The sequence below is a fragment of the Vulpes lagopus genome, chromosome 17 (genome assembly GCF_018345385.1).
Source record: "Vulpes lagopus strain Blue_001 chromosome 17, ASM1834538v1, whole genome shotgun sequence".
NCBI classification, from domain to species: Eukaryota; Metazoa; Chordata; class Mammalia; order Carnivora; family Canidae; genus Vulpes; species Vulpes lagopus.
This window is the reverse complement of record NC_054840.1, coordinates 5563833-5591371: the sequence shown is the minus strand read 5'-3', so window position 1 is coordinate 5591371 and position 27539 is coordinate 5563833. Positions and strand designations below refer to the sequence as shown.

Sequence of the window (27539 nt, the reverse complement as noted above, 5' to 3'; positions counted from 1 at the left end):
ATTGAGTATTGAGTGCTTTTAAGCCTCTTATCCCAAAAATGGGCATGACCAGAAGTTGCATATTTTCCTTGCCCCTAGTTTATTGTATATAATGTATTAAAGATAGTAGCAAAGTCAGCTCTTTGGCAGATTTGAGAAAGCATATTATGTTATGCCGGGCATATCTGTAAATGAGCCGTGCGGATGAGAACGAGACAGAAGGTTTACAGAGAAATAATGCTGATGTCATCCCATTGGAATGAAGGGGCTCTTACAACCATAAGTACATTCTATAGCGAGCAGCTAAGTGTCTAGCTGTATTTCTTTTCTAAGATGGAAAAAATGTGAAGCAAACCAAAGAAGTAAATTGTGTTTATAAAGGGGGATATTTTAATTAGTTTAGGCCTTACTGTTATTCAAACAGTCTGAACTTACAGTTCTTTTTGGAGCAAACATGAAAACCATTATTTGTGGAAAGTTTAAATTTCACATGACACATATTCCCTCTATGTGTGTGGGTTGTTGTTTTGTTTGGTATTCTTTTCTTTTCTTTCTTTTTTTTAAAGTATTTGCTTGCTTGTATATTTTTATTTTAACGTTCCCTTTGCTAAAAAATGCTTTATTTTCTTGGGAGGAGATTTGGTTTTGGGAGAAGGAAAATGTAAGTCACTGAGCTGAACCCCCCCACACCCCTTTTCTTTGGCATTTGCAAATTGGGTGGTTCTCAACTCATTGAGACATGTTTAAACTAGGGGCTTCCCTCTTCACTCTTTTTTAGGAAATTACGTACCCCCCAGAGGTGTCTGTATCTATAAGACAAATGCCCATTCTCTGGCAGTGTCTGAGAGTACCCTATGATCCTTCTTTCCTGATCAGCAGTCTTCATTACAAGGAAAAGGCTTCCAAATATTATGAAGGTAGTGATGTGAAAGCTGAGTTGTCATGTCCGTCCACGTCAGCCATGGTGGCAACAAAATTAAAGCAGGTGGAAAATAATTTTAATCTGTTTGCTTAGCTCATGGCAGCTTCAATGTGAGGAGAAAGAAATATAAAGTTGGCCTCTAAGATTTGCCTCTGGATTTACTGACTTGCTGCAAACCAGAGGGAAGAATGAAAAAAACCTCATCTGACAACCTTGTGCCAGAACCTTGGTTGTTTTTTGTTTTTTTGTTTTTGTTTTCTGTTTTTTGTTTTTTGTTTTTTTTTTTTGCCTCTTCTAGGACAATCTGCTGTTCAGTTGTTGCAAACCAGATTCTTTCTTTAAGGAGGTAGAAACAGAAACAAAAATGAGACCTATTTTCTTTTTACCTTGATACAAAAGATTTCCTGAAGGCAGATCACCAGAACTCTCCTTTTTGGTTTTGTTTGTAAATTTTAGTGAGAGCATTAGCTACTATTTATTTTTCCGTATTCACAACACGGTCTGTGTATGTGTGAGCATAAGAGAGGGAGAGAGACGGAGCCACAGAGAAAAAGAAAGCAGGGCGAAAGCTGGATCCAAACTCTGAAATATCCTGGGTCGCTGAGCTCCAAAGCTCTTTAACGGAAAGGGTGGTAATTCGCAGACTTCTCCGAGGCGTAGCTAAATCTTGCTTCGGAGAGGTAGGCCGAGGCCCGAGGGAAGTCGCTTGTTTAGGTGGTAGACTTGCGAATTTTGGCATTTAATTCCGGGCTGCTAGCATTCGTACAGGAGTTTATTTTATATGGGGTAAGTAACGGTCACTTTAGCTCAGTTCAGCGGATTTTGTTTTCACTCTTGTGTGTGCAAGCTGTATGCCCGGCATTTATTTACCCTTTTCTCTTCGTCTGGGGCAGCGCAAATGGCAAAGCGTTCAGTAAATGTGGTGTGAATGCATTTTTCTCTTCTTTTTCTGTATTCACAATTTAGAATCACGAAAGAAAGAATCCGGTCTGGCTTTGAAACTGCATTTCTCCTGATATAATAGGGCAGTGATTGTCCTGTCACTACCTTTCCTCCCCTTGCCCTGCCCTTTTTATTTTTGATCTTCTCAGAATCCTTTGTTTATTTGGCTCCATTCATGGCCTACTTTTTCTTCCTTTTCTCACATACCTTCTCCCAGATCCAAAGGCCTTTGCTCCATTTATTTGACAGCTCCTCTCCCAGATGAGAAAAAAAAAAAATAAAAGAAACCAGCCCAACAACACAGGCCGTGCAGGGGGACCTGGCCGGAGGGCTTCTTGCGCCGCCTGCCCCCCCCCCCCCCCACGGGCACGCCAGCCAGCGCGGACGCCCACCGCTCTCCGCCCCTGCTCGCCCGCCACGTGCTCTCCCTGGGCCCCCAGCCCCCAGGTGCTGCGAGTCTGTCACCATGCAGTCGGAGGTTCTGCTTGCTTTGGGCCCACGGGCTGGCCGCAGTCCCAGTCCCTCCGGCCCCGCTCCTCCGCACCAGGTGAGCACCCACGGTGTACAGGATGGGCCTGCCAGGCCCTGGGCTACGGGCCGTCCACCTCGCACGTTGGTCCTGGGGGCTCCGGCAAGGTCAGCCTTCGTCGCTCTAAGCAAAGACAGACGAGGCCAGTCCTGAGTGACCGCCCCTTGGCACTTGTTTTTATCCCAGTCAGGACCTTTCACTTAGATTTCTGGCTCTTACCTGAAACCCGTTCTTTTCTGTCTTAAACCAATCTGCACCGCTCCCCCCCCCCCCCCCCCAGCCCCTCTAATCCAACCTCCTTTCTCATTTTTCCTTTTCCTGTCAAAAGCCTGAGCATCTGTCCTTGACTGTGCTTGAAAGCTGGCTAGAGGCTAGCCCGTGGGCCCAAAGCAAGGGGGAAGGGCCTTCAGTTTCTTGTGGGACGAGGCGTCCTTTCTCACGCCTTTCTCTCATGCCCTGTATCTACCACATGGTCCGGAGGATTCTTCTCTTGCCGAGCTCTTTAGTTCTTCCCTCCTTCTTTGTTGGATAGGTGATTATCTCCATTCTAGCCTAAACCTTTATCACCTCAAGGATGGTGTCTGGCCCCTGGCTCCTTAGCCTTGTGTCCGTGGTGGCTGAAGGAAGCAGTGACCTCCTTCAGCGAGCTGTAGGAATGCACCTATGTGTGTGAGTGCTTGAAACCACGGGGTCCTACAAACTCTAGAATAACCAGAGATTGAGAAAACTTTGTTTTTAACACCTGAACCAGTTCGTTTATTACAAGTGTGCTTATTTTATTTTATTTATTTTTTTTGGTGGACAGTTAACATCTCAGTTACACTTATTTATAGTTTCCTTAGTAGAAGCTTCCCGAAAGTATGAGCGTATGTACATGTTTGACTTAGGGGTACAAACTATTACCTGTATCGTAATCTGAATACATGATTATAAATAAGGATGTCACTTGGTCTTTTGAATGTGAAATTTCTTGCAGTTGTAATTTGCCACCAGCCTGTTTCTTTTTCTCACCAAAATAGAGGTAAACAGGTTGTACTAAATAGAATGCAATAGGAAAAAATGAAGGACTGATCCTTTTAAAGGTTAGGGTGGTGCCAACTTGAAGTCTTATTATTCTTTACTTAGGCTTGGCTCACTCATTTAGGCAACAAAAATATTCACTATCTGGTTCTTTACAGAAGGAAATTTATTTTGAGTCTGTAGGATGACTGCCTTCCTGAAGTGCATATTTTCGTAGGAAAGACAATAAACAAGAGAAATTTTAGATTTTGGTAATGGATAGAAAGGAAATAAGTAGGATATGAGAATGAGTGGAGGCTGGGCAGAGGGTGGGGTTGAGGTAGGATTCTGTGAAAAGGGCGGCTTTTGAGATTACACCCGAGCAATGAGTCTCAACGGCCCTGTGAGGAGCTAGGCCTACTAACCTCTCACCCCCTAGTTCTGCGTCCCTCGTCACCTCCAAACGCCTGTTTGTCCACAGGGGCAGTGAGATGCTGGTTCTCGGGAAGTCTTCTAGAAGGATCTGTCTTGGGTCACCTTGACCAAAGCACCTATCACATGGCATTGCTTTCGTTTTCCCCCCGCTAGACTTGAACTGTTTGAGGGTGAGGACCTATGTCTTGACAATCATGTAACTCCAGCATTTACGTCCTACATCATTAGGTTTACCATTTGAATAAATCTGTAAAAATCAAAATTAGATTACATCGAGTAGGCTGTGAAAGTCAAGGGGTTCCTCTACAAAATGTAGTCCTAAGTTTAGAGTCTTTATCTTTTCTTAATACCCATTCTTCACTCCCCATCCTCTCTACTTCAAGCACTCTCCCTTTTCCATTTCTAAAACAGTTCCTGCTGTACTGCAAAACCTCCAACTTCCCCATCTTATTTAAAAGAGATCCTCATCCTTCCAGTTGATCAAGCCAAACACTGAGGAGCATCCTTGATTCTTGTCATTTTCTTACCCAGTCCTTTCAACACCTTTACCTCTAAAACCAGTTCTCTCCTCCCCATCCTCGCTACCATCCCTGGCCTAGGCAAGCTCTGTGCTTTACCCAGGCCAGTGCAGCAATGTTCTGACTGATGTCTCTGTGTTCTCTCCCACTCCCTGTATGTCCATTATTCATGAGAAGCCAAACAGAGCTTTTAAGACTTCAAAAAAAAAAAAAAAAAAGACCATGTCAGTCCCTCCACTTAAACTTAGAATAAAAGTTGAACTAAAAAAATCTGAACTCACAGCCCTGGATGAATTGGCCACTGTCCTTCAACCTCATCTCTCCATTGCTCTCCGCGTGTAACCGCTCCAGTCTCCCCCTTTCTTCTTGGACCTTTTATTTTCTGCTGCCTGTTGCATTATTAGATGGAACTCAGCGTTACTCTTGCCGACTTTGTGACTGTGTAAACCAGTAGGGTGGCGAGTTACCACGACCACAGTGAAGTCCCCACCCCTGCATCATTATTCCCATTCCCGAATTTTCATGATCCCGTGCTTGGTACCAAACGGTCGCGGTAACTGGCAACTGACCTCATGGCTCTGGAGAGGAGGCCTTGGAGAAGGAACTTGACGTTATTGCCTTCTACTGGAATTAACGGTTCTTCTTTTTTCTCTTTTTCCACACAGAGTATGAGTTGGAAGTAAAGAGGGTGCAAGACATTCTTTCAGGAATAGAGAAACCACAGGTATGTCTTCTGGATTTCTCAGCATAAATGACACATTCTTAAGCATTTCAAGTGTACTTTTCTTTCACCACATGGGAGGTAAACAAAAGGGCCCCTTTCTATTGCCGATTATTTATAAACTATGAAGCAGTGTTGTTATTAATGGAGCATGAAAATATAGAACAGCAGCCTTCTATTCATCCAGAATCCACCAGAATGTCTTCTCTGTTTAGATACTCTGAACGCAATTAGATATTCTTCCCTAGTTTCAAGGATACATATCATCCCCCTCACACCCTCGCCCGCCACAGGTCTACAGAACGTTTTTCTTTTTTGGTGATTTCCTTTAGCCTGTGTAAATGTAGTAATAATTTTTGAAAACCTCAGTGACTCCACAAGTATTTTTCCAGGTAAATTTCAAAAAGGTATTTAAATATTAGCTGGGGGGGGGGTTGTCTAAAATACTGAAGTGTAATGGCAAGGGGAAAAAAAATTGGTAGGAGTGGTGATATTGTGAGGTTTTCAGTTTGATGTTGCCACATGCTTTGAAATTCAAGTGAAAAATTCAAAATGTTGACTCAGCCTTTCATGTGTGGTCAGAGAGCCAAAGTTCTTGGGATGTTTTCTGGCCTAATTGGAAAACCTTGATCCTTGGTGTGTTTTAAAACACTGAGGCTTTTTAACAGAAGAGTTCTAACATGCCTCAGGGTACGCACAGTTGAGTTTGACTAAACCTGAAAGCATGAAGCATGTTGGAGGACAGGTCTAGTAGGGAACGGGGAGAGGAATGGGGCGTCAACGTTGGGCGGTGGGACCTGTGGGGCGTCGATGTTGGGTGGTGGTGGGACCAGTGGGGCGTCAACATTGGTCGGTGGTGGGACCTGTGGGGCATCTACGTTGGGCGGTAGGACCTATGGAGTGTGGACGTTGAGTGGTGGGACTGTGGGACATCAAGTTGGGCAGTGGAACCTGTGGGGTGTCGACATTGAGCCGTGGGATCTGTATTGAAGGCTGGTTAAGGAGCAGGTGGCCGTCGAGCGTGTTTGAGCAGAGAAGGTACCTGGTCAGGGCTCTACTTCCAGGATGATGAAACAGTTGACAGATGCACGGGATTGAGAAGAGGATGATCCCAGGAAGGCAAGCGTCAGGAAGCTGGTGCTGTCGTGTTGGTGACAGGCTACAGAGGAGTCAGAATTTGGGTGTTGGCCCCCGCGTGCGTGGCAAGGGGAAGGCGAATGCTGGAGCCACGGAGAGACGTCAGTAAGGTTTAGAACCTGTCAGGTACTTGGTGTCCCAGGTAGCTGGGCTTTTAGGCTTAGATGCCGCCCCTGAAGAGTGGCTTCCTTGGAGTCTCCCCGGATTGCTGCCCCTGTCCTTGAGTGGGATTCTCCACATGGTCCTTAGAGCTCTGGTCCCATGCTAGCTTCACCATGCCTGCGTGGAGGTGTGTGATACCCGATACTCATCGGGTCTGAGTCTCCTGGTAATCTGTGGGTTCCTCTAGGATGGGCTGGTGTCTGTGTCTTTTGTATGACTTGGATGACAGTTTTAGACGTGTTGAGTTAGTTTCCCTAGCGGGGCACCTGGGAGGGTGAACGCAGTGGGCCGTGACAGGGCAGTGCTGGGGGGACAGGGGCCGGATGGGGTCAGAGAGCACAGGGCCTGGACTTAGGGTTCAAGCAGAGCAGGGGGTGACAGCCGTGGGGCTGGAGGAGTGAGCATGGGGAGAGGTGAGAAAAGGCTGGGGGACAGAGACATGGGAAAGGCACAGCAGAATGAGGAAACCGCTCTGAGTCGTGGGCAGAGCGAGGGGGCAGAGAGACAGGTGAGTGCAGTGGCCCAGATGTCAGCACAAGACTGCACAGCCCTGTCTTTCCCTCGTGTGAACACACACAGTGTTTTCCTTGTCGTTTCTTTACCCCAGAAGCGACAGTCGTGTGGCTCTGGCAAGATTAAAGCACTGTTGAAGTGCGCTAGTCCTTTCCTGATTCGGCATGTATTAGGCATTTAACTGTAGGCTCTTTTAGAGCAGGATCGATAGTCTAGCTTTTATGTGAACAGATAGGGCACGCGGTGTAGAATGGGCGAGATTGTCATCCGAGTGGCCAGAAAGTCACAGTGGGCCTCACGAGGAGAAAGTCCGGGCGTTGGGAGGGCTCTCTCCGGAGCCTCTGGGGTGACTCTGTTTCCTCATCTTCTCTAGCTGCTTCCTGAGGCCGCCTGCATTCTTTGGCTTGTGGCTCCTTCTCGGAGCCTACCCGAAATGTCCAGGACAGTCCCTGTCTCACAAGGTCCTCACGCTCCTCACGTCTGCAAAGTCCCTTTTACCTTACAGGGCAGTGTATTCATAGGTTCTAGGGATCGCGACGTGGACATATTTCGGGGGTCGTTCTTACCCCTGGCCCCCACATAACCTTGTCTGCCTGGTGATCTCCCCCTCGTCCTTCCTAGCCCCGTTAGTGGTTCACACATTTTTTTTCTCCCTCCCTGCCTCTCCTCCCCTGTCTCTGCCTGAAGTTCCTATTCATGACTGTGTCTTATTTATCTTTGTGCCTCTAATACCCAGCACTGTCCTTGGCACTTAGTGAGCCCCTAACAAATATTTGCTGAGTCGATGTGTGGCAGGCTGCAGTGGCTGCAGCGAGGTTCTGGCAAGGGCGACAGATGCCTGAAGGCTGGCCGGCATCCGATGCGGTCCAGCCAGCCTGGGGGAATGTGGGGACAGCCGGGTGCCAGAGCTCGAGGCAGCAGCACGGAGAGGAAGGGCCTTTGCTTTGCAGTCTGGCCCTCGGGGCCATAACCGTCTGTGGTCTTGGCCCCCCGTCAAGCTCCCCGGGCCTCGGTTTCCTCACTTTGGAAAGGTGGGATGATAACTGCCACGGGGGACTATGTGAGATGTGAGTTATGTACTGTGTGCACAGGGCTTGGAATGGAGTATTGCCCTGTAGTTTATAGGGTATCACGATGGGAAAGCGAAATTCCCTGCTCCACCCCGGAATGGGACGGGGGTCCGGCTGCTTTCCAGGGAAAGGAGCAGAGCTGCAGCAGTCGGGCACTTGGGGAATTTCTTTTTTCTTTTAGCCACATCTGATAACACCTCTAAATAAAAGGCACATGTTTTTCTTTTCTTTTTTAAGATTTTTATTTATTTGAGAGAGAGAGAGAGAGACGATGATCACAGGGGAGGCTCATGGAGAAGAAGCAGCAGACTCCCTGCTGAGCAGGGAGCCTGATGCAGGACTCAATCCTGGGACCCCAGGACCATGACGTGAGCTGAAGGCAGACACTTAACCGCCTGAGCCACCCAGGCTCCCAAGGCACATATTTCCCTTTTGAGATTCTGTAGATGATTTGTTTTTGCTATAGAAACAATATTTAGGATGTGTGGGTTCTAGGCATCTTTCTAGAACTTCGGGGCCACCTGAATTAAGCAAGTCATTGACTCTTCAAAAACCTGGATACTATAAAGATCCAGCTGGCTTGGTCATTGAGTAAAACAGGGTATGAAGTTACGAGATATTTGTCCTGAGGCGGTGACTTAGGTGCCTCGCGATCCGCAGGCCTGGCCGCTGCTCCATCACAGAAACAAGGCGGCTGTTACTCCGAGCGGTTTTGGACTAAACCTCTATCAGCACGTGCCGCCGCCAGCCCCGCAGGATTGAATCTGCCCGGGTGATGGTGCTACATGTTGTCCCCCACATACTGCTGAGCTGTTTATTTTCAGGATGTAAATAAACGTAACCTGCATTGTTTCCATCCGCTAATGTTTAGCTTCTGGAAACAATTGCTTTGCCGGTTCCAGAAGGGAGTAAACTGGCCTAAGAGAAACAACTGCCCCTCTAAGAAGCCATTCCTCGAAAAAATAAACAGCTGTATACCTGAAAAGATTCGAGGTCTTTAGCAAGCACTTAAGGAGCTACAGAAACAGAGGATTGTGAAATCCTAGATTTGAGCATTTTTGTTTTATAATGATCTCTGACCTTTTCCTTTTCAATTTTCCATCGTGGTATTGTTTTTCTTGATGGTACTTTTGAAGTGAAGCCAATATCTCCATGGTAATATTTCCTTAACGTGCTCCCTAATTGGATCTGCAGGCCTCCCACATAGTTAACTCCAAAGTTCTGACCAAATTTAGAAGCCACGAACTTACATAGAAATATTTTTTTTTTAACGTGGGAGGAATCGTTTTAGTAGTTTCATGAGAGTAGATTGTATTTTTGATGCAAGTAATGAGTATCATTTGCATATAATACAGTCCAAGAATTAAGATAGTAAAATTTTGCAGGAAAGTATTAAAATACTGAAGGAACAGGAGAGAAAAAGGGACAAGGAGAAAAAGAGCTAAAGATTGTGTATCAAAGAGCTACAAGCTCATGCAGGGAGTCATTTACTTCCTAATGGGGATGCACATGGATGTACTTTTACCTAGCCCCGTCCCTCCAGTTGGAGTCTGCATTTAATAAATACGTAGACGACAACAACTTCTAATCCGTATGTAGTTATTTAGAAATAAAGGATGATGTTATGAATCCTTCAAGGTACTTCAAGACAGTTTAATTTCTACGCAGGCTTGCGCTGGTAACCCACACAGCGGACCCTTTTCCATCTCTGTTGCCAAAACAAGTGGCTGCTTGGATCTTGGCCAGCTATTTTGTGACTAGAAGTCACCACTTTTATCATCATCGTTAAGGAGATTGACTTCAATTTACAGTAGGATAATTAAATACCAGGAAGTCGGTTTCATGGCTTCTAGACTTCTGTTTCTGGGTATCAGCCGTGACGATTCTTGCAATGCGCTGTCCCTCTTTACTTCATTGGTCACTGCTGGCGAGAAGGTTTCCTCCAGAGAGAATGAGAGAGGAAGACCTGGAAGGTGAAGCTCGGGTGGGAATGCTTTCACTCTCAAGTAGGCCTGCACCAGCCAGAGTGCCCAGAGCGCCAGTCTCCTGTTGGGGCTGCACACCTGGAGGCTGTGTCTCGTGCTGAGGACTCCCCTTTACGTGACATTCTCTCCAAGGGCACCGTGTGGGCACCGTGTGATCTCCTGGAATCGTCCTGGGAATGGAAGTGAGTTCCAAGTTCTCCCAGAGACAAAGCAGTCCCTCTCTGAGGGGATCCCAGGGCCTAAAGAAAGGAAATGGGAGAGCCTGGAGTCGGTGAAAGGGAGGGAGCGGGAGCACAGGAGGGAGGAGTGATCGAGGTGGCAGCTGCTTAGCTCTAGGAGCGCATTCCCAGAAGCTGAGGCTGCTGTTCTTCGAAAACGACACAGTCACAGCGACACAGTCACAGCGTTCTCAGAACGTTCCCAGAGCACCTCTGATGGCCTGGCCTGGAAGAGCGCACCGCAGAGGTCTGTGCTCAGAGAACCCGTGGCCTCCTTCAGGCTTGCTCAGGGAGCCTGGAGAAAAGGAGGAGCGTTGCTGGAGTTGAGGCTTCCAGTGCTGTACATCACTATTCAGTTAATAATTTAACCACGTGTAAGTCGTTAATAGCTACTGAAAAGCAATTTAAAGGGATGCGAATCTCTGGACGCTTGTGCAGGATCTAAAGCGCTAGCGTTTGCCGAGCTATTTTGAAACATGATGTTATTTCACACCACCATTCATGGAATCCGTGTCACAACACACTGTGTTCTTGGAATGGCGCACGGCAGCCAATTGTCACCTCGTCTGAACGGTTTTCAGTACCTACCCAGCCTTCTGTTTAATTGCAAACTAAACTCTTCAGAGCAAAACATCTATAAGTTAAAAATAAAATATAATACCCAGTAACTCCAGATTGCCCACTAATGCTGCGTCCAAGAATTCAGCAGATGCCCTGTGTACGTTGTAGAAACGCTGCCTCGAAATCTAGTCACAAGAAGCAGCACACAAGTAACCAAATAAGGACAATATCACGAAGTGACTGCCCAGCGTAGGTACCAGCAGAATGTGGCCAGAGCACAAAGCAAACAGTGGTTGATTCTGAGCGGGGGTTCAGGCAGGAATGCACAGAGGCCTTTCCTGACTTGGTCTCAGGCTGCCGTGGGTGTCTCTGTGCTGTGTGTCCGCTGCGAGGCCGTCTCTCCCGCATGTGTCTCTCTTCACCGGGTTGGTGCTCTTTGAGGCAGAGGTCCTCGGTTGGAAAGTAGGAAAGTCAAAAGCTAAGGTATGGGGACGTGAGAGGGAATGACATCCTGAAAGGGTGCTAGAGGGAGATGTTAGTGTGGAGCCACAGCAAAAAGGGTGGACTTTGATTCTGAACCAGTATCTCAGATTTTTTTTTTTTTTTAAAGGGACGCGTAGTGCTGTCTACCATCCACGATGTCACCTGTATCAGAAACGCAGACTGTCCTGTTCCCTTTGATTTTTATCTTTCATTCAGCAAACATTTATGAAGCAACTATTACTCATAGTTAAATTTGCCTTTGAGTCCTGGCCTTAGGGAGTCCCACCATCCAGTGGGAAAGGTAGACGATTGCCATAAACGTGATTTGTAGCGAAAGAGATACCAGCAAGTTGCTGTGGAACAGAGGGCAGATGGTAGACGAAACACTTCAGGGAAGGTTCCTTGGGGATAGTGAGGCCCAGCCGGGGTCTTGAATGTTGAGTAGGAGTTTGACTAAAGAATTGGTTAAATGTATTATGATTCAATGTCTATAACGAGCAGAAATGATACGGAGGGATCTGAGCAGAAATGAGGGCTTTCAGCAAAGAACAGAATAAATGACAAACTGGAAAGAGAGATTCAGTATTCACATTCCAGGCTATTCATGTTTTTAAAATTATTTTGTATTAAATTTTAATGCTCTGTATAGATCAGGAGGTGACAAAAATGGGAAAAAAAAACAAAAGGAAACCGGATAGTTTACATATCTCCACCCACAAACTAACAGAATACTAACAACAATCTACCACTAAATAAAGTCTTTGTGAACATGAAGTGTTGGCATCTCTGTTAACTGTTGTTTCTTAATATGCTATTCTGACCAGTATCCAGAGAGCAGCAAAATAACCTTTAAAAAATTAGAACATCAAAGTTCAGCTGACGTAAATAATTAGACTACGCGTGACTCTAAAACAAGGATGGGAGCGCAGATAGTAGATCTGGAAGGCAGAGCTGCTGCAGGCACCACGTCGAGTGAGCGCCTGGGATGGAAGGGCAGGATGCCCACCGCAGATCCCCTCCTGAGCAGGTTACAGTGGGGAGGTGGGTAGGGGGTGGCGGCGGCAGGAGCCAGGCCTGCTGGGAACAGCCTGGCAGGTGGACTGGGACGTGCCTCAGCGCGGTCCTCAGTAGGGAAGAAAGCTGGAGTGTTAGAAGGTGCAGGAGTCCGCTGTTCTAATGAAGTCTTACACAGGCTACACCAGCAAGAAAAGAAAAAACGGAGCTGGGAGAGATGAAGCATCACCTCGGCACCCATTTCAGCCTGGGCCTGGGTTCTACACCCCCACCACTGGGTTCTCTGGGAATGGAGTCCTTCAAGGAGCCTGGTCGGAAAAGTACTGGCTGGCGAGGCCGAGAGGCCACCACAGAGTGCAGTACGGCTCCTCCCGCGCAGATCGATGGCCCTCACTTCATTACAGTCTCACAGTCAACTCCTTACCTTTTAAAAAAAAAAAATTTTTTTTTCCAAACAAGACTGATGATTTTACTTTCCGGAGGATAGAATATGAATTACGTTACGAGGATACGTGTTTCAAGAACTCTTTTGGACATCAGGACTTAGACAAGAGATACTATTTATGATGCTTTGTTCATTATAATTAAAAGTGTTTACCTTACGTTAACTCCCGAGCCACTTTCATGCCACTACCCATCATCACAAAAATGTTACTGGAAGAAGTAGTGTCCGATGTCTATGAAATGGATTTGAGTAATTTTATCTGTGTTTTCTTGTTTTTTTTTCCTGCCCCCTCAGGTTTCTAATATTCAGGCGAGAGCAGTTGTGCTGTCCTGGGCTCCCCCTGTTGGACTTTCGTGTGGACCCCACAGCGGTCTTTCTTTCCCCTACAGTTATGAGGTCGCCTTATCAGACAAAGGACGGGATGGAAAGTACAAGATAATTTACAGGTAGCCTATATTCCCACGTGTTTTCTCTGCTGCTAAACTGCGACATTGGAGTCATTAAGGAAAATCAGAAACAGGAAAAACTTAGAGGCTTTGCAAACTTTTCTTTAAATAGTTCCTTTTAAGAATTAGTGATAATTATAATGTCAAGAGTTATTTTTGTCCAGAGTAATTACAATCAGAAATGACTTTTATAGAGCTCGTTGGTGTTGATGAGCTATCACTTGGTTATGTTGGCTTGTGTCAGTGCTAAAGAAAAATTTCCATTGATGCCTATCGGGGTAAAAAGTGAGAACGACCTCCAGTTTTTATCTACATCAGTCTTGCACTTAACGTGATTACTGCGTTTTAGACCCAGACCGTTTTCTAGTCTTGTGTTTTGAAATTCTTCTGTATTAATGGTTTCCTTCCATTTCATCCTATTTCTTACCCTTCACAAGAGTTCTCTAGGCTTGAGGAAAGAGTCCTTTAAAGCATTTCATTCCAAGGCTCTTAAGTAAATTTAGCTCAGGGTAAGGGATCATCCCTTCTGCCTCACGGACTTCCAGATATTAGCCATCTAAATGATTTATAGCCGTGACCTAAATGTGATGAAAAATTCATAGGGTCAAACCGTGTCTCCTTTGGTATGGCTGGTACCGCCCAGATCTGTAGGGCAGGAGATCAGAACATGGGTCTGGCTCTCCCTGTTGTTTGACCTCCCTGTGTGAGGCCCCCAGAGCCCAGCTGGTGTGCTCCACACCCCAACTCCTCCCCTGCCAGGGGCTGGTCCTGTCTCCCATCTCCCTGCCGTACCAGTGCTGCCGACCTGGGGTCTCCCCGGCCCTGTTCTGAGTTCTTAACTTGCTCCAGGACAGGTCTTCTTCGGGACTGTGAGGGTGCGTAAGAGACTAAGGAGGTGCACTGCCCTCCGGTCTCTGGACTCCCGCAGGGGTCCCCTCAGCTCCCTCGGTGTCTACTCCGAGCTTCCACACTGTAGAAACCAGGGCGCCCCGGGTCACTCCCCCAGGAGGACACTGCGGTGACTCCCCGTCGTACTGAGAGTAAAATCCGAACTCCCTACGCCAGCTCACAGCCATTCGGTTCTATTCTGAGAAGTCCCCGTTGGTGAAGAGATACAGAGCACCATCTGCCCCAGCCACGCCAAGAAATGACGCAGGATGACCATGGGTGGCAGGAGCTGGCCTCCAGTGCCCGGAGGGGCGAGGCAGATGACGGAAGGGAAGAAAGGAGGCAGGTTGGGGATGCGGTGCTCCAAGAGCACTCCTGTCCTCCTCTGAAAGGAGCAGCCGAAAATAGGTTGTTGCCATAAGGCCTAGAGTTGCTGATTTCTTTGGATTTTTTTTTCCCCCAAGAAATACTGAAAATGTGAATTGTTATGTAAGCTTTACTAATGTCAGACTCATTCAGCAAATTTAGAAAGGCAAAGATTCGGTGCAGGTCAGATGTCCGAACTGTAGGCACGGTGTGGACGTTGGCCTCCAGTTTGCAACTTCAGAAACTTTTTATTTGAAATAAGTTCAGACTTATAAAATGTTGCAGAAATCAAGGAATATCTGTATATCCTTTACCCAGATGTCACCTATTGGTATCTTTTTATCCTATTTGGTTTTACTATTGCAGTTATTCTCTGCCTTTCTGCTCTGCGACCAACCTGTATTTTTCCCCCATTAGTTGTATACAGTCAGGCCTTTTACTGCTAAATACTTCAGTATATTTCCCAGGAATAAGGATCTTTTCTTACATAGCCACAATGCAGTTACCAGCTTCTTAAATTGACATTGATAAAATACATCTAGTTCACCGTCCATTTAATCACGTCTTCCCCTCTAGGATAGAATCCTGTCCAGGGTCAGATATTATAGTTCGTGGTCATATGCCTTTCGCCTTTAACTTGGAACACTAACACAGTGCTTGTCTTTTGTGACCCTGACTTTTTTTTTTTTTTTTAAAGAATACACTCATGCCCCCATCCCTCATCTTTTAAAAACTTTTAATGGAACATTCCTTATTTTATGTTGGCCGTTGCCTCATGATTAAGTTGAGTTTCGTTTACAAGATCTGATCATATAACTGGTTTCGCTTTATGTAAGAGAGCTATTGATTTGTATTGTATGTGTTTATATCTGAAAACCATTAGTATTGAGATGTGAGGGACGCACACTGAGGTCTCTTCCAGGGAGTTGAGACATTGAAGCATGTGGGGTTCCTGCCAAGGTGAGTGTGAGCTACCTTCAGTTGACAGCTGGTATAGTTATTTTACACTTGCATTTATCTCTATTTAATTTCCTTGCTTATTTATTTGTTTTCATGTACTTAGCTTAAGGAACTGATAAGACCTTTTGGAACCTCATTACTGAGTTAATCTGGCCAATTTCCCGATCTAAGATGGCATTGTTAAAAGGAACCTAATTTTGTAGTCCAAATGGGTAATATACCAAATAGGCACGTTTATTTCTGGTTCGTGGTGGAATCAGACATGAGAGTTCTCGAATCGTTGCCCTTCATGACTGTGAGACCCAAATCCAAAACCTGTCTTCACTGTTGTAACTGGTATCATTGACTAATAAGTGATTTTTCTTTGCAGTGGAGAAGAATTAGAATGTAACCTGAAAGATCTCAGACCAGCAACTGATTATCATGTGAGGTAAGTTAGGATATGAGCACTGGCCTGTGTTGGAGAATTGGGATTGCTGAGATAAATCATGTGCTCCTTTTAAAAAGCTTTTGGTTAAGGGCACTTGCTAACCAAAAGTTGAAGTACCGGAGCTTGGCCATTCCTTACTGTTCTGTGCTTGAGGGCACAGTGACTGAGGATACACAGAACAGCTTCTGGTAAAAGAGAAATCGGTGATACGGTGAACTGAATTTTAGAAATTATTTTTAAAATAACTTTTATATCATTTTCTAAGATCTACTGGACTGTATGGTTTAATATATTTCCTTTCTGTAAAAGAAAATATTTTTTTGATATTAATGTATCTGTGATGCCCTCATTTCCAAGATGGAGAAGATCTGACCCAAAGCCCCGCCCCTCCTTTCTGTATCTCTGTCTGTCTGTCTGTCTGGGGAAGGTTTTATGTTCTTTTCTCTCACTTAACCTCTGGTTTTTAAATTAGATTACTTTAGGAAGAAGAGTAAATAAAGTTTCCCTTAGGTTCGCCCAAAAAAAAAAAAATGTTATAAAATAAACTTTATAACAATAACTTTATAACTGTTAAAAGATGGAGAGAAAAGGAAACATATGTTAACAATGGGTTATAAGTTTGTTCTAACCCATACACATAAACTCTATTCAAAATGAGTAAGTCCTGCCACAATGCAAGAACACCTTTGGACCTTAAAAGACATTAGGCTTTAAAATGAGACGAACTGCAAATTTCAAATTATCTCTGATAAGAATTAACCCAACTTGGCAAAACAGTAAATCCGTATAATCTATGTAATAGGTCTGTAGTAAATCCGTATATGTAGACTGAAATCTCTACTCTGATTTTTCTGGAATCCCTGCTGTGACTACTATGAAAGGCAGAGCTAGTTAATCTTAGGAAGAAACCCAGCCAACCATAGACTTGTGACGAGGAAAGTAAATATAATGAACTTTTACAGAGCTCATCTAATTACGTAAAGTTATATTCACGTATCCGTTTACAAATAAACACGTTTCCGAATGTGGCCTGTGCCATTTTTAAAATTTAAATTTTAACTTAAAATTTTATTTAGTTTATAAGCGACCAGAAGTTGTAATTTTATCTGAAATGAATACACAACAGCGGCATCTGTCATTCTTCATCTATGGATGTGAGTATCAAATTGTCTAATAGAGTTGCAATATCAAGCCCACGTTCTTTATTATCCTTTCCGGAGGTTCCTTTGGGATGGCGTGGAGGGAGCATAACCTAATAGGAGGAGCATATATTGATTATGAGGAGGCGTGAGTTCTAGTCTGGTTTTGCTGTGAACGGACTGTTTTAACTATACTTAAAAAGAATCGAGGCCACAGTTTTCTCTGAGACAAAGGTAGAGAAGTAGGGATGTGTTCGGATTATAAAACCCTATTAGCCACATAAGTGCTTCAAACTAAGTTTCAAACAATATGTAAACGAGCAAGGTGTTTTATATTCAGTCTCAACGTGCTTATCTGCCTGGTTGTTTTATTGTTTAGAAGAACTCTGTTGCAACTATCTCTTCCTGTTTAAATCAAAACATTTGGATTTTGAATCAGTTAGCTTCAGCCCAAACATATTGAACTTTTCACAGTCTGCGCAAACAAAAAGATTGGTGTAATCTGTGATACTGGGATAATAGAAATACTGTATTCTTTCTAACGGTTGACTTAACAACGAACCAGAAAATGTACCACCATATAGGGAGCCGTGTAAACGTTCTCCATGAGTCATTGTTAACATATGTTTCCTTTTCTCTCCATCTTTTAACAGTTTATTGTTATTGCTTTATAAAGGTTTACTTTATTAATTTCCTGCTCATTCATGAGCTAACAATGTCTTTTTAAAGAAACCTAAATGTCATAAAGAGTCTGCCCTGTATTTGCCATTCTGTCTGTTGTTCCCTTCATTTCTTTTTAACTCTTCTTACAAAGGGTAAATTCTGACAACATTGGCTCCTTGGTTCTTTTTTGCTGCCGTGTCTTATGAGCATCTTGAACTTCTGGGCACATAAAAGGAATAATCAATGGATGCCCCAAGAGGAATAGGAACATGAAGTGTAGTTACTCTCTAGAGGCTTTGGATCCAGACTTTTCCCTGACACATTGAGGACCTCACTCAAGAATGACACCTATGTGACACCACACAACAGCCTAAGTAAGGCACCACCGACTGGTATTTGGTCCCTTTCTTCAGCTTGCCACATAGAAAATTCTTCCTGTCTTTGGTCGTAATCTATTTTTGTATTTAAAAAAAAAAAATTCTCTCTTAATAAAAATGTCTACAGTCTAGATTTTATTTTTCCCTTGCCTGGTCCACAGTTCCTGTAGATTGTTCACTGTCTTGCCTTATATAGTCTTTCATTTTTCAAGCTAGAGAAGAATCAAAATGCTTGTAACTCCTGCTTAGATTTAGCTTCCTCTGCCTTGAATTGCTTTGGTGAGGCGGAGTGGCACGTAGTGGACATTGCTTGGAATTTGGGGTTAATGGCTCAGTCACTTAGTAAGGGCGTGTACTTATTAGGCAGGCCATTTAAACTTAAATGACCTTGTTTACTCACTTATAAAATGAGGATGATAATGATACTAGCCTCAGGAAGATGGTGTGAGAACAAATGAAGTGTATATGCAAACCGATTCTAAATCTGCAAGTATATAAATGTTGTTTTTGTTCTAGTTTGTTTTTCTAGAGTCGTGGCAGTGTTTCCATACTCTGATGGTAAAAAAGACTTCATGACATAGGTTCAAAACCTATGTATGGCTAGACCATATCACTTACTGTTTTATTGGGATAAAGATATGTCATACTTGGCACTGAAAAAAAGGAGGAAAATCTCTTTTTATGATGCAGTTGAGTTCACATTTGCAGAGTCTTAGTTCCAGGAATGTTAAGCTCGTATCAAACACAGTAGCCTCAAATAAAATTTTAAATTTAACAGTCACTTCTAAGGCCTCAAAAGGCTGTGTGGAAATAATTTTCTCACTAAATTTCCATAATAGAAGCTGCAGAAGAATTCCATTACTGCATGACTACGAAATAAGCAATTATGTTCATTGCCATTTTTATTTATTTGTGTGTTACCAATTTAGAATGTGTTGCCCTGTTGGAAGTCTGTAGAGCCAATGAGGGGAAACAACGAGATATTTCTTTCAGCAGTTCCAAGCAGGCTACCTTCTCCTTCCAGTTCTTAATATTGCACATTTGGATGAAGGCCTGCAGAAGCCTCCGTTCATCACTCTTCAAAAGAGTGAAAGGTTTCTTTCTCAAGTCGTATGCTAAAGTCCCATCTAGGGCTTCTGTTCTTACTTTTCTAGTTGCCTTAGATTTGTTACTCTGATTCCATCCCCTTCGTTCTGATCGTTCCATATCTTTATTCAGTGCTTTTTTTCATTTTCAATGTTTCCCCCCGTCCCCTCACGTTAGTGAGCATTGCTTGCGGTCACCAATCAGACACACAAACCTTTTTTTTTTTTAAGTAGCAGTCTCTCAATCATGGATTATGTCATTGACTGTCTGGTGCTTAGCATCAGTTCTGGGCAAGATAGCTCGTGACCTCTTACCATCACCCCACTGGGATTAGGAATCTTGGACTAGGAGACCAGTGGCATCCTTAGGGCAGTGCTACAGGTGCATGCATCTGGGGCTGTTTAGATTGGCACTGACCATGCCGTTTAGGCCAAAATTCCACATGGAAAATTGTATACTGAGATATTTTAGGTTTTAAAGATCATTTTTTGCTATGAATTTTTGTTTCATTTCTGCACATCTAACTATTCAATCTTTTTTTTTCTTCTGGTGACTGAGGACAGTAATAACTCCTCTATTACATTGATTTGAGAAACTTAGGTGTTGGGTCTTGGGTTAGATTCTTATTAAAGTCATCACTTTTTTATTTGTTACCAAGTTCTAACACAAATTGCTTTTTGCATTTTAATGTTGGTTGAATGTTTAAAAAGATTCAATTTGCAATTACTAAAGTGTATTTATTCAGCACTTCCATATAGGGCATTGTATTGCTGATTGTATAAAGCCACCAATACAAAATCTTGTCTGTGTATGAGAGAGACACACAGAGATGGAGAGAGACAGAAAGATTGTGTGTGTGTGTGTGTGATCACATGTTGAAGAAAAGGGAGAAATGAGAAAAATCCCGCACATACGTCATACATGAGTAACTATTTTATAAGACTTAAATAAAAGTGTATATACATAAACATTTATATTCATTTATCTCTAGTTATTTATAAGTACACAAAAATACCATTTTCCTGTTCTAATTGGTAGTTCTAGAATTAAAATGACATTGAAGTAACTATTTTATTGTGGGAATCAAGAACAGCAATGAGGTAATCAGGAGTTTGAGTGATGGAATGGATTGCAAATGCATGACAAACTTTGAAGCAGTTTTCCAGTCATTGGCATTAGCAGTTTGGCAGAGAAGTTGCCCAGAAATGATAGTACGTAATAACATTTCTCAGAAAAATTACATGATGAAATATTTCCAAAAATATGGTTGACCGTCTCGGTACAGAATTATGAAATAGGTGTTACTGACTAGACACTGGCTCCTACTATGTCACAGATGTGCTGGAGGAAGTTGGAGGCAAATTTCTGAAATTTTTGGAGCACCTGTTTCATAAGCATTTAGTCAATATTTAAACTGAAACAAATGTGAAAACCCAACACAAGATTAATCATATCATTAGAAAAATGTATTCTTCTTTGCTGGGATAAATGCAGAAGGAACTGAAGTGTCTCCTGATTTATTTAACCTAAAAACCTTATCCCCTTCCACAGATCCTCCTATCACACGATGATGTTTAGAGAAAACACATCACCATCCTTTGAAAAAACAGTATTGCAACATTCTTGAAAATAAAGTACATTTCTGGAGACTTTTCTGTAAAAGCTAGTGGTAAAAACAGAGTAATTAGTTGCTATTTACTGGCCACCGTTAATGGACTGATATAATCGTGGGATACTTAGATACTATATCAACTTCTAGATACCTATCATATGCAGCATTTTCCATCACCATATAAGACGGATCTCGTTTCCTCTGTGGACAGACTTTATAAGTGTAAAGTGCTGACTCCTGATTTAAACTATTAACATTCTCTGAGTTGTGAGACAAGAAGAATAACTCCTCTGTGGCCCATACAACTGTACATCCTCAACTACCTCAAATTTTTATTCTTTCGCCAGGATTTTCCGTTCATCCCAGCAGTAGCCATCCTGCCAACCTGGCTGTTAGGTTTCTCTAGCCTGATAAATGTGGGCTTTGTGACTCCCAAGAATCAATTCTTAAAGACCCAGAATGAACTTGACTGAGTCCAGATCTCCCGAGATCACGAACTGCAGTCAGCCAGCCTTTGGTAGGCCCTGTCCCTGTCCCTGTTTCCCCTGCTCTGTTTTCCATGTAGATTTTTGGTGCTGGTTTTTTTTGTTTGTTTGTTTTTTGTTTTGTGAACATGCAGGACCCAGTCTACCTGAGTATAGTCTGAATTTGTAAACAAAGGTCCAGTGATTGAACAGTGAAATTCCTCCTAGGAACCTCTGTGGGTGAAGAGCTAGGTAAAGGGAAGCTGAGAAGCGATCTCAGTGCTAAGGAGACAGTAGGAAGTGATGAGGACTGAATTGGACAGCACCCACGCCTCCTCATTGCTCTCATCTTTATCTAGTTACCACCTTACAGGTATGCAGCTGTCACTAGAACTTCTAATTGTTAAGAGAGACCTGACATTCATTTTTCTAAATGAGAGCTCTCCAGAACTTTAAGCATTGGCTTGATCTTTAATTTTTTATTTCAGAAAATCTCAGATGCAGTCAAAAGTGGACAGTAACTGATGGATTCTCATAGACCCGTCACCCAACCTCTTAATTTCCTTGCTGCACTCACCTACCCTCCCTGCCCCCACTGCTATGTTGAAGTCCAGACATTCTAATAGTTCATCTGCGCACCACATTACCATCATCACGTGCCCATCCAAAATAAGCAAAAAGGATACATTCCTTCATGTCTTTAAAATTCAGGGACTGTTTCCATTTCTTCAACTGTCCTAAAAATGAAAGCTTTGTTTCTTCAGATTGTTGTAATTGAAATTCAGACTTGGTCTGAATATTCTATTTGGCTGGTATCTCATGAATTTCTTTTAATCTGTAGGTTTTCCCTCCCTTTCTTTCCTGTCCCTTTGCAATTTATTTCTTGGAATAATTTTTTTTGGGGGTCCTGTAGAATTTTCCATAGTATGAATTAGGCTGACTGTATTCCTATAGTTTGACTTAATAGGTTCTCTTTGTGTTTTCTATATAGTAGCAAAGAGGCTTAATCTGATATAGGTTCAGTTTTTTTCTGGCAAGGGTTTTATAGATCATGGCGTTGTCTTTCATTAGGAGTACATAATGTCTGCTTGTATTTTTCTGTACTGACCATTGCCTATGTCCTTCCATTCATGCAGGGATGGCTGTGATATTTTAAAACACTATATTTCTTCCCTCTCCCCCATGCATATCTTGGGCCAGATGTAACCTATGAGCCACCAGCTATAGAATCCAGCCAATCTATTAAAGTTTAGGCAGAAATTCTGCCCATGTCTGGAATGTTCTGTGATTCATTTTAAGTAACTTATTCCTAGTGAGCCTGTCCTGATACAAAGAAATGATCTTTGCCAAGTCAACCATTCGCTTTTATATTCTCCTGTTCCTACTTACAGTGAATGCAAAAAAGGGACTTTTATTTTCATCAGGTTGGGTGAAGAGCATCCTGATAAGTATCCTTTGTTTGGACCAAATGTCATCATTGTGCCTTCCCACAAGGCAAACAAGTCAAATTTCCAGTACATATGTATCTTACCTTTTAAGATAGAAATAGGCATTAGAACTTTTAATGTGCATGACCTCTGTAAAATCCCTTGTGACAGACCTTGAGGAGAAATCCTAATTAGGTCCTGTTTTCCATAATGTTATCTTTAGCTGTTGTTTATGTTCGTTGGGTAGGGAGAGGGGAGATGGATTGTGGGTATTCAGAGAATAAGGACAGTAGGCCGTGGAGTCAGTTGGATTTCCGTGACTGTTCACTTGAGGCAACTCTCTAGCTGTGTGGCTTTGGGAAGTTTACTTGTTCTCTTGATTCTGAGTTTTCTTCTATCTTTTTAGCGGGACCTCAAGAGTTAAGGGCTTGATATATTTACCAACTCCGATTAGCTTCATCCTTACATCTTGTTTAGGCAGCAAAAGTTTCTGTGTTGTCTTTTTAAAAGAGTAGGTTTTCAGGTTGTTTTTTTTTTTTTTTTTTTTTTTAATGCTCAGTAATTTTAAAAATGGAGAAACAGAAAGGAAGGAAGAAGATAAAAATCAACATAACCCTATTTTATGCTATTTGAAAGAAGTATCGTTTTATAATAGCGTGTTACGTGCTTTTCCTTCATAGCTTCTCTGGAGAAATCGGGCCCATATGTTCAGCACTGAGCCAGGCATTTTAATGCACAGAGTACACATCTTTAATCTCGGCGCCAGGTGCAAAACTAAAACATTCACATGGATAAACTGTACCTGAACATTGTTTTTCTTGAGTTCGAGGCACACTTGGCAGTAGCAAGCATGTTTCTGTGTGTGAAACATCTATATTCCTACTTAAATATCTGTAATGTTCGAAAAAGTTTAAAGATGGTATCTGTTCTACCCCAGGGTTTATACTTCTCTCTCCAGTTTGTAGACTCCTTTCACTGCTTCTTGTCTCTTCTCAGCCAGCCCTTAACTATTTTCATCCTCCTTCCCACCAAGTCAACTGGAGAGTGGCTCAATGGTTTCATTTATTTATTTATTTTAAATATTGTATTTATTTATTCATAGACACACAGAGAGAGAGGCAGACACACAGGCAGGGGGAGAAGCAGGCTCCATGCAGGGAACCCAATGTGGGACTCGATCCCGGGTCTCCAGGATCACACCCCAGGCTGCAGGTGGCGCCAGACTGCTGCGCCACGGGCACTGCCCGGCTCAATGGTTTTAGAATGTATATTTGAAGACCAGTTTGGGGATAAGCTTGCTTGCTTGCATTTATTTATTTCAGAGAGGCAAAGAGTGCTGCAGGAGCAGAGGGAGAAGAAGAGAGAAACTCCAGCCAACTCTGAGCTGAGTGCAGAGCCTGACAATGGAGCTCAACCTAAGCCAAAACCAGGAGTCAGGAGTCGGGCACCCTGAGGATATTTTCTCATTCAGCATATTGTTTTCCAGTCAGTAGACCTTGCCTGTCTTAATTGGGGGCTGAGAGTTCTGACACTTAGTGGAAGGAGAGGCACATTCCCTGCTCGGGTGATTATCTCCTGGAGATGCTGGCCATAGTTAGGTCAGGACAAGACCAGTAGATAAGAAGAAAAGAACCATGGTGTGTGCTACATAAATTCTCTTCTTTGGAAAGCCCTGGTGTAAACCTGAGCTAAAAACTCTGGTCTTCTAGGATGGGCCACTGCCACTGACTGTCTTTATCTGTTTGTTTTCAGGGTATATGCCATGTACAATTCCGTAAAGGGATCCTGCTCCGAGCCAGTTAGCTTCACCACCCACAGCTGTGCACCTGAGTGTCCCTTCCCACCTAAGCTGGCACACAGGAGCAAAAGTTCACTAACCTTGCAGTGGAAGGTGGGTAGCTCAGTGCCGGGAACAGTCTGAAGTCTAGCCGTTGGAAACGTTTTTATTTAGCACTACTCCAGTCTGGTGATAATGTTTGATTTTTCTACATAGTAACTACGTGAAACAAAATGTTGTGATATTGAATATATGTCGGTATGTATGTATGCATGTCTTTTATATGTCTATAAAAATTGGGCAAAGTGATAGGAGGTAGAAGTGCAAAAAGTTTTAGCTCTCTGCAGAGGTAAATCTTTTAGGTTCATAAGCAATACTGTATAGTATTAAGTACATATATACTTGATACCTGAATTTCATCACTTTCCAGTGGTTTTGTTTATTCAACAAACATTTGAAGATTTCAATAAAAAGGTTTTATAAAGAGATTTAGAATAAGTCAGGTTTTGGCTCCTTTGGCTTCTTTCAGTGGCGACTCTGAAATGTTCAATATTTAAAACTACCTAGAATGTTTAGTGTTCTAAACTATGTTAAGGCTTCACTAACTTTTACTGATTAGGCCTTAGATCACTTAGGGTTACTAATTTTTTGAAGTCTAAAATATATAGTAGTTTTCATAAAATACAATTTACTGGCTACAAATAACTTGCCAAAGAGCAGTCCTTACGCTGTATCCTTAGCTTATTAGTCACAGTTTGTATGTTCGCAAAAAGAATTGAATCTTGTTATCAATACCTATCATAATTATTTCTCTATGTTTATATATTTTTTAAAGATTTAAAAAATTAAAAAAAATAAGAAGATTTTATTTATTTGACAGAGCATAAGCGGGGTGGGGGGGTGGCAAGCAGAGGGAGGGGGAGAAGCAGGCTCCCCACTGAGCAGGGAGCCCGAAGTGGGACTCCATCCCAGGACCCTGGGGTCATGATCAGAGCTGAAGGCAGATGCTCAACCTCTGAGCCACCCAGGCACCCATCTATGTTTATATTTTAAAATATAATTTAAGATGTGAAATTTTTAGAGGCAGAGATAAAGATTTGTGGGGTTTGGGGAATACACTAATGTGTGAAAATAATAAGATGGTTAGGGAGATCTAGTATTGGTGAAGATGTATGTTGTTCTTTGGTTCCTAGTCCAGGAGGTTGAATTTATCCTGGGCATCCATAGGAGCCCTTGAGAGCAGTGGTTAGCAGTAAAGCACTGGCTTCTGGAGACCCCTCTCGTGTGGGCAGCTGCGTTCTCATAGCCACTGGCCAACATGGAGTGTGTTACTTGGCAAAGGCAAAGCTTAGACTGGCTTAGAATCTGAACTATTTTATTTTCCTTCCTGGCTTCCAGGGATAATCCAGGTCAGTGATTCCCTACCTTTTCAGAGTTGTAACACCCAACTGGTCATCATTGTTTAAGTCCTTGGAGATACGCATCCATTTTAAAACATGTTCTCTATTTGCACATATACATACATAAACATATCTTTTTTTTTTCTAAAGGAAAGAATTAAAATTCACTTTGTTTGGAAAATCTAAGAAATCTTAAGATTACCCGAGGGACCCCGGGGTCTTATAAACCTAAAGTTGGGAATCACTGATACATACTGTGCTTAAAACCTGGGTGTAATTCAGGTCTTAGGCAGACCAGCAACTTCAAGGATAAAGTTGGCTTATCAGGAGAAAAATATTTCACATTTTCTTTCTCCCTTTATTGAATTGTGAATCGGAAACATACTCTTGTTCCATTAAGTCATGTACAAACTTGAAAGTTCTGGATTTGGTTCCATTTGCATTTCAATGTCCTTTTAGAACGGATTTTGTGATCACAGTGCTCCAGCTGGGGGCACAAGGACAGGAAGACAGGGCTCCGACTGCCCACCTGTCCTTGAACCCACAAACGCACACAGAGCTCGAGATCTTCGAACTCCTTGTTAGTCAGCAGTAGGAGAGAGGGCAATACAAATCCCAAAGCCAGGGTTTCCACCCTCAAGGAATTAAGAGCTTGGCGGTGGGGCAGGATATCATAGAAGAAACTGCTGAAAGAACAGTTTCTCTAGAGAAATTTATCAACACCATAAACATAGTTCTTACTCCAGAAATGGGTTCTCATCTAAAACTTTGTGTCTATTATTTAGAACTTCAGGGGTATCTCCCAAACCAAAGGGAGCCCACAAAAGCCTGAAATTACAGTTCAGTAGAACATAGAGCACTCCCCAGAAATCTGGGCTTGACACTCCGAGGTGATACGACCCAGAAGGTGAAAGGAGGGAGAAGAGTCTCTTCACAAATGTAACTAGTATTTACTGGGCCCTTGATGATGATTTATTATTAACAAAAATAAAACAACTGCTATTGTTTCCCGGGTGCTTCCCGGGTGCCCAGCAGTTGAGTAGGTGATTTTTATATATTCTCCCAATTACTTATCACACCCATTTATTCTTGGAACACAAAATTAAACAGTGATATTGAGTGACGGACAAAGGACCTTATGTGACAAACAGCCAAACAGGGCTTTCGACGCAGCTCTGCTGCCCCGGCTGCCTTTGCCAGGGGCCAGGACAGCGCAGTGTGTGGGGCTCCCGCTGCTTCCTGGGGAGGGGCCCAGCTGTCACATTGTGGGGTGGGAGCCCTGGTCTGCGCCTTCCAGCTGCCCCCTCCCTCCCTCCATCTTACTGCCCCCGTGCAGTGAGGGACCCCAGGGCAGCACCCCCTTCCAGGAGGCGGGGCTGACCCTGCCAGGCACTCTTCTCAGGCTTCTCCACTCCCCTTCCCGTAGTCCAAGGCCTGTTTTCTTGGTGAAGTAGATCTCTGCGTGCTTCTAAGAGGAAAGCAAATGATGAAACTTCTTTTTGCTAACATGTGAAGGGCTAATTGCTCCTGGTAATCTGGGGGAATCTTTTTTTTTTTTTTTTTTTTAAGGGAAATCTCAAAGGCACAGAAGACTTTCTAATCTTAAGCACTTAAAAAAAAAAAAGTATGGAGGAAGTTACAAAAAATACATACTCTTAACCCTGAACCTGGCTGGGTCAGGTTTACCCACCAGACTCCAAGCAGCATCTACATTTCTCAGCTGCCTTTTTTCTCCCTCTGTTAAAGAACAGAGGTACCTCTTGAAAGTCTTATCCCCAAGGAAGTAGGGCACCATGAGGGTGTAAAGGTCGAGGTGGAGGGGAAAGCAGGTTTGGGTCTTTGTGGGGCATGATTTATTATTAGTGGGGCTT

At 43.2% G+C, this 27539-nt stretch overlaps 1 protein-coding gene across 1 annotated transcript in view; it reads left to right on the top strand.

Annotated features, from left to right (window-relative positions):
- Window positions 1-27539, top strand: part of FNDC3B (fibronectin type III domain containing 3B) — a 336187-nt gene that overhangs the window by 235060 nt on the left and 73588 nt on the right. Inside the window, exons 7-10 of the mRNA XM_041731610.1 lie at window positions 4990-5048; window positions 12928-13079; window positions 15664-15723; window positions 24244-24382. Of these exons, the coding sequence (XP_041587544.1) occupies window positions 4990-5048; window positions 12928-13079; window positions 15664-15723; window positions 24244-24382 (410 nt within the window). The remainder of the gene's footprint in view (window positions 1-4989; window positions 5049-12927; window positions 13080-15663; window positions 15724-24243; window positions 24383-27539) is intronic.